The sequence below is a fragment of the Colias eurytheme genome, chromosome 21, assembly GCF_061535395.1.
Source record: "Colias eurytheme isolate Ceu_HAF_F1 chromosome 21, ilColEury1 Martin Lab GWU primary, whole genome shotgun sequence".
NCBI classification, from domain to species: Eukaryota; Metazoa; Arthropoda; class Insecta; order Lepidoptera; family Pieridae; genus Colias; species Colias eurytheme.
The window spans coordinates 2325235-2333280 of NC_143000.1; the positions used below are offsets into that span (position 1 = coordinate 2325235).

General features: G+C 32.4%; 1 protein-coding gene across 1 annotated transcript; it reads left to right on the top strand.

The window, feature by feature from the left end:
• Positions 1–3571: 3571 nt before the first annotated feature.
• LOC149898946 (uncharacterized) lies at positions 3572–6997 on the top strand. Its single transcript, XM_090114111.1, has 4 exons — positions 3572–3662; positions 5541–5654; positions 6178–6359; positions 6788–6997. The coding sequence occupies exons 1-4, from the start codon at positions 3572–3574 to the stop codon at positions 6935–6937; spliced, it is 537 nt and encodes a 178-aa protein (XP_089970237.1). The 3' UTR covers positions 6938–6997.
• The last annotated feature ends 1049 nt before the right edge of the window (positions 6998–8046 follow it).

Consider the following 8046-nt stretch of genomic DNA (forward strand, 5'->3'; position numbering starts at 1 on the left):
GTTATTATTGTCATTTTATTCATTAGGTCAAGGGCTTTCGATATCAGTATAAAGTTTTTTTATATCTGCAATAGTTACGGAATAATCGCCTGTGCACACTTAACGATTACACCCTGTATAAGACCATTATTCGTAAATTATCACAAGCCAGCAATATCCGACCACGCCAATTAATAAATTCCTTAATTTATTCGCATAACAAAGGTATTACCAGCTCATTCGTTCAATTTTCTCTGCCATCGGCCACTCTGCACTCACCATTCATTCCATCTACATAATCATTCGGTCTATTTGCTTTATGCGAACAAATTTGCCAATTTTCCACCACAAGGAACGAAATGAAAAAGTAGGTCCTCTAGATTTCGTGGAATTGAAATCCGCAGATGATTTGAGGTTATTTTACGGTGATAATAGTTCGGATTGTGTCAAATGTAGCAAGATATTTCGGGATTGAGTATTGTGTGTTCAAATGTTTATACTAAGTAGGTAATTACACTTGTATTCAAGTCAAAGAAAAAAGAAAATATGCTTATTTTATATCACAAGTAAACATTAATGATAGTTCTAGAATGAATAAAAATCACGTGTTATAGAATATGAGAAATATCTTTATAGGTGAACACCTGTCTCTAATCTGTATAAAACTACACATTATAATTATTATAGTAAAACAATAGACTTGTACATAATATTACATATGTACTATAATATTACTTTCATTTGTTATATCTATTATAACCACAGATAACAGAAATGATTATAACCATAAACCAACACTATAATCAGAGACAATTGAACTATTTCACACCTACGACTCCCAATAGTTTACCCCATCTACATTGAACCATATCCCATATTGATATTATTGTACCAGTAACAAAATATCAGATGTCTGTTGCAAATGACTGGTGCATTCCACTCCAATGCACGGCAGCCATTTTATTCGACGGCCTGAAAACTGCATTACCCACAATATCGGATTTCAGTATTGACATGACGTTACATGGCGTTGAATTTAAGCACTGTTTATTGGGAATACTTCACTATAATACACCTTGTACTGTCCATGATGACCTAAAAGTCCACAAGGATTTTCGTGGAAAGGAAAACGCTTTGTGTCTTTGTAACAATCTAATAATACTTTAGTCGAGATGAAATACCAAACATTAACTGTAAGTTGTTTGTTAAAAATATGCACTAGCTGTGCTCTGCGATTTTACCCGCAGTGCTCTGCTCCTGTTGGTCTCAGCTAGATGTTATATAGCCTTCCTCGATAAATGGGCTATCTAACACTGAAAGAATTTTTCAAATCGGACCAGTAGTTCCCGTGATTAGCGTGTTCAAACAAACAAACTGTTCAGCTTTATAATATTTGTATAGATTGGTGCAGACATTGAAAATCCTGACAAAATCCGTAATCCGTAATAATAATCCATGAAAATAGATGAAAGAAAACTCAAAATTCCCTAATGATTGAAAGAAAGAATTAAGCTCTACCTACATATTGTAATGAAGTTATTTCTAAAGAAATATTGCAAAATAAATCCTGCCTTAAAATAACTTACCTCTTGGAAATAAATATCCTCAAAAGTGCTTTGCATTATAAAACACATAATTAAATCAACGTTAAACCAAAATGACTTTACATTCCGAATGCCGGCTTATATTCGTATTTCATATTTTAACACGCGATAGAAATAAGTACCTGTTTTTCGTTAGGGCTGATAAGTAGAAATATTATTGTAATATCGAAATTTAACCGTTGTTGACTTCCTTCAATCTCTGTCTAGACTAGTTGTTTTAGACAATGATTTACTGCATGGAAAGGTGTCTCAATGATCAGCATCAAAGGTTTGAAACTACATGAGTGTGCAAATATTTATGTTTATTTTTCAGTTTATCTACACATTACATATATTCATTACTCTGTTCATAACTAGGAGACATAAGCTTCTCCCCTGGGTATATGTATACCTATGTTCTGTGGACAAGCAGACATAAGTTTCTTGCATGATGAGGAACCTAGCACGCCCAAAAAATCCACATAAATAAAGTGACAATACCAATAATACAGAGGAGCAAACATTAATTTGCATATACATACTAAGAATGATTAATGTTTGAAAACATTATATTAAAATGAATTCATGAATATTTTATTTATAATAATCATTTTTATATAAACATCTAACATACCAGCCCTAATCTCTTAGCTGGCAACTTTTTGAAATAAAAAAATAAACTTTTCGCTTCTATTTCAGAAACACGATTCGTTGTGAAAATTTCTATATCATGTGCCTCAAAAAGTTAGTCGAAGTTACGGATACGCCTGCAGGTTTCAAATTTTTTAAATTCAATTCCCTTTTTTGTTAGAGTTATCGCGTCAACTTTTGCAAGTTATGAGGTATGGAAGTTTATCGACGATTTCAATCAATACGTTTTTAGTTCTGTTTGTTTGGAACCCGTTGCAATGAGATATGATATAACTTTAGCATGTGACTTCGCATGAATACAGATATATTTTTTATGACTTTCATACCTAAAGCCACGTAAGTGTTTTACGTTTATACACGTAGTAGTTTATTTATTCTGTGAGTTGTCAGATTAAAGTTAAGCTTCTTGTCGAAGAACTCAATAACTCTGCTGGTTCTAATGTTCTATGAGTTGACCTAAGAGTATACCTATATCAGCTGACGTAGAATCTACAACCGTATAAGCATCTGACTTGAGAAATTTGTCATGAAATTCTCTGACTGGTTATAACAAATATAGTACCTACCTACCTACTTATGAGATATATGTACTTAATTTTTTTTTTTTTGAGTTATACCTCAAAAATTGTCGTTTAAAAATAAAGTAGGAAAGATTTAAAACGTATGAAGACAAATACAAGATTTATGATGATTAAAAATAATTCAATCAAAATTAACATCGTTGATAACATTATCAGAAAGTGCAGGTGTCTGCTAAGTGTCTGTTATCTGTGACCTGTGAAAATATCGCAAACCATATATCTGTTGTTGGGGGTCTTTAAATTATACTTGTTTTGCCCGCGGTTTTACTTGCAATATCTGTTTTTATTAGGTTTAATGAGATAATTAAAAATGTTTGATGATGGATGGAAGGACATACTTACATACTTGCTGATTCATGGTTTATGTATTTCTTTTATGATTTTAGATGTCCTGAGATGAATTCATAAATTATTATTGACATTTAATTGCTATATTTTAAGGACGAAATTTCATTTTATGTTTTGATGAACATATTGGGCATGTAGAGTAAAAAGTTTGATGAATTTTTTTATGATTGGTATGTTAAGATACCTCTTAATTGAAACAAATTAATATGGGGTACCTAGACCAAATAAATTAAAAAAAAGCATTAGTCTAACGGCTCTTTTTCTTTTTTTAATTACTTTATTACTAAAATTTCATAGGCGTAACAATGTATTTAATTTATCTTGATCGATTTGAGTTATACTTAAAATAAAATCAAATTTCTTAATCTTACAAAATTGCACCTGTTGATAAGAATTACATATATAAATGGCTAATAAATTCGTTGAACTATGATACGAGGAAGATTCTCCAAAATGTTCAAGTACATCGCTCTCTTCGCCTTCGTGGCTGTGGCCCAGGCTTCCACCAATGTGCATACATGTAAGTATATTATATTTTTATTCAAATATAATTAAAAAATTAAAAAAATTATAAACTTACTAGTAAAAATATATAATTACTAAAATCCTGGATTTGGTTTATAAAAAAATGTGATTTGAATTTAGAATTTAGATATCAACCATCAACGAAATTTTTTCCGAGGATACAATTTATAGACCGGGAGATACTGACACAAAATTTCGAGTCATTTGTAACAGGATGGCGGTTCTACAGGGGTCTTAGTACGCAATGACAAAAAGAAAAACGATGGCGTGAACGCTGGTACCGGCGGCTTAGTCGCGTGGGCGTTAGTCGAACTCGTCGGAAAATAGCGAAAGTCAAACGATTTGTAACAGTATGGCACTTATTTTTCCTGTAAGTTTGAGGATCAACAAATATAAATACAAAATTTCAAAGATCTATGTGTTGGAAATCTTCACTTATATAAATTAATAATAAATTAAGTTTTCAAGTATGACAGCACTTTTTCCCCCTACTAGAAGTATGGCAAATATAATAATGGTCACATTTTATCAAATACTCTCCAAAAATCCAAATGCAATACTGGTACAAAAAGTTTGGCGAAATAAAAATTTTTTGCAGATTTTCGGCGGTATGGCGACCATTTGGAATCGTCCGAAAAGTATGGCATGGCGATTTTCGTAAATGGCTGCACGACGATAGTTACCTGTGCAAAAGTTAGCCTGGTACAAATGGTTGAAAGATTGTTTTATTTAAATCAACACATTCGCATCGGTATGGCGGGCTGTAAGTCACACCGGAAAAGTATGGCATGACACTACCGCCTACTCCTTTTTTATGGGCTATCGGTAAATTCTAAAATTTTTGTGTTACAAATCGTTTGACTTTCGCTATTTTTCCGACGAGTTCGACAAACGCCCACGCGACTAAGCCACCGATACCAGCGTTCACACCATCATTTTTCTTTTTGTCATTGCGTACTAAGACCCCTGTAGAACCGCCATCCTTGTTACAAATGACTCGAAATTTTGTGTCAGTATCTCCCGGTCTATTAGTTTTATACAAAACTGATATTTGAAAATATGTCAGATGTAATATTTTTCTTTATAGAGAGTTAAAAATTAAATTAATTGCAAAGTATAATTTATGAAAAATACAAAAATTTAATGTTTTTATAATAAAAGTCAGTTAAAAAGAAATATAAATCTCCCGTTCCGTCATATTCGTTCGTTCGTTCATTCGTTCATATAGAATGGGCTATAATCACCTATTTACCCCTTTAGATATCATAATTTATTTCATTTGATCATTTCTTTGACAAATTAAACATTCTCTTAGAATTTGATGAATTGGCTAAAATTAAGATTATGAAGCGCGTTAATTCGAATCGACAAAATAAATTAAGGTTATCTCTAAGTATATAAAGATTAAACAAAAGTATCTTTGGATATTTTTGAAGAACTGAGATACTATATTTGTATAGTACGTATAGTGTTCTTGTTTCTACGAATCTGTTAAAAAGCTTGAATATTATAATAATTAGAACGTAATTTTGTTAAAGTATATTGATACCAGATTTTGATGAAATAATTATTCTGAATTAATTTATCCAAACAAACAAACATATAACACAGAAACACATACAAACATTTATGTTTATAATCGGTATAATGATTATGTAAAAAGATGATGATGATTATGTAAAAGGTGTTGAATGATGATGATTATGTAAAAAATGATGGATTTTGGAAACGATATCTACACAGATGATCACGAAGATATCATTCAATTATCTCACATGGGATCATATTATAACAATATTCATTACTTGTATTAGATAACGTTCGATAATAATTACATATTTATTATAATTTCATTCATAAATATGTGTTCCAGGCCGTGTGTTCACGGGTGCGCTCCCGTCGGCCACCACTATTGAGGGGTGCCGCAACCCCCCGTGTGACCTGCCCCAAGGAAGAAATGCTATCATCCACATGTCTTTCAATGCACGTATGTATATTTTGTGTAATTTTAGTGGTCTAAAAGCCCTCTAAATCCTAAGGTCTAAGTAAAGTGAAGGGGTGATTGATCGCCTTAAACGCTGTACTGAACGCAGATAATATTTTGTTGGATTTTTCTGAATTTTGTAGGAAGTGTTATTTTTATTTTTTTGTAATTTTATAAAATTATTAAAAGGTTTTGATTTGTAAAAAAAATAACTTATTTAAACAGCTATGAAACCAACTGATAGCTATACGAAAAAAAGGAAAACCTAAATACATATGTAGTTTGTGAGTCTGATAACTTATAGGACAACTAGCTTTCCGCCCGCGGCTTCGCCCGCGTTTTCCGTTTTTCGCGTTTTCCGCGGATATAACTTATCCTATCTCTCAAGTTGGATCGAACTGCACATATGGTGTGCGAATTTTATTATAATCGGTTATGTGGTTTAGGAGTCCATTGAGGACAAACATTGTGACACGAGATTTTTATATATTAATATATAGTATGTATATTCGAATGTCATTTACAGCCCGCAACATAAACTCGATGCGCACGCTGGCTACGGCGTTCCTCGGCAACGTGGGTGTGCCGTACCCGCTCGGCAACAACGAGGTGACTTGCAACTTCATCACCAACACGCGCTGCCCCCTCAACCGCGGCCAGCAGGTGCACTACACGCTGCGCATGTTCATCGAGAGGAGCTTCCCCGTGGTGAGAATAACACACATTTATTCAATTTACTTAAAAGCACTTTTTGATTCAATTGACAAAAGCATACAATAATCTTTTACATCAGTTTGGAAAACAGTTTCCACAAAAAAGAGAGCAAAAAGCTCTGTAGTTGGTCTTTTAAAATTGTAACAGTTTTTCAAAAATCTTACATTTTAAAATATGATTAATTCGAGATAACTACTATTATAATCTTTTTACTAATCTAAGCTAAATAGCTTAGTAAATTTACTAATCAAATGAAACTGTAGATTAAAGATTTATTCAAAACGCAGCTGGCTGTATAGTGTATAGCTTTTTATGCTCTAAATTTAAAGAAATCAAAATGAATGAAGAAATAATAAATTGTATTAACTACATTATTTCTTACGCAACTAAGTATAATATGTTAATAATTTTTATAATTGCAGGGCACATCAACAACAGTAGAATTCCGCATTGTGGACCAACAGAACCAGCCCGTGGTGTGTGTGCGTGTGCCCATCAGGATCACAGCGTCCCGCGAGCTCGACTATGTGCCACAGATTGACGAGAATGTACAGATTGAAGAGAGCAATTAAATAGGATTGTCTATAGGATTGTGTTTGTCTATGGTGTCCAATAAATGTTTTATGAAATAATTTTATTGTTTCCTTTGATAATTATCCTTATTTAAACTGTTTTAAGAGTGACTTAATATAATCTTCTTTCTTATATATAAAAATGAATCGCAAAATGTGTTGGTAAGCGCATAACTCGAGAACGGCTGAACCGATTTCGATAATTCTTTTTTTATTATATTCCTTGAAGTACGAGGATGGTTTTTATGTAGAGAAAACGTAAACATGTACCACGGGCGAAGCCGGGGCGGACCGCTAGTGAAATATAATATTGTTTGCAACAATAACATATTCTGTATTAATAAAAAAACGCAACTCGTAAGTTAAAAATCTAGGTTTTGATAATATAGGGCTGTTTAATTTATGCATTTACTTATGCACTTTTTTCATCAAAATGAGTATCGTTTGATAAGTCTTTCTAAATGGAATTGCATTTGTGATTTTAATAATCTGATATGAACTTATTTGTTACTAGCTTTCCTCCCGAGGCTCTGCTTGTAAAAATCTTAATTAATAAATTTAAAGTTACAACATAGTAACTATATTAATATTTTTTTCATCCAATAAGGGTGAAAATCAATTTGTGAAACAGACAACTTTAATACAAAGCAATATACATTGAAATAGATTAGAACTAGGTACCAGTAAAAACAATTATTTGAACACGTTAGGCTTGAAATTAAAACATTTTATAGGTCCGTCCTATTTAATTTGCGATTATGAAACTTTTAGGACTTATCAAAACTACAATGTTAGTCTACCCATTTTGTTTGAATGAGTTTAAATAAATATCAAATATTTCTGAGAAAGTAAATATATTTACAGAAAGGTAAGAAGATAATATTTTACATTAATAATTATAAAAATACAAAGTTTTTTTGACGTGACAACGTCTTATAATTCGATAGCCGGCTGCACGCACGAAAAAACATGACTCATGCGGCGTTACCTCGTTCTGAGGCGTTTCATGTAGGCTTGAAGTGCAAGCGCAAGCGCGGAACGAGCGACAAAGAAACACAATAGGCCGTTATCACGTTCAACTATCGTCAGTAAACCGAATTTACAGACAA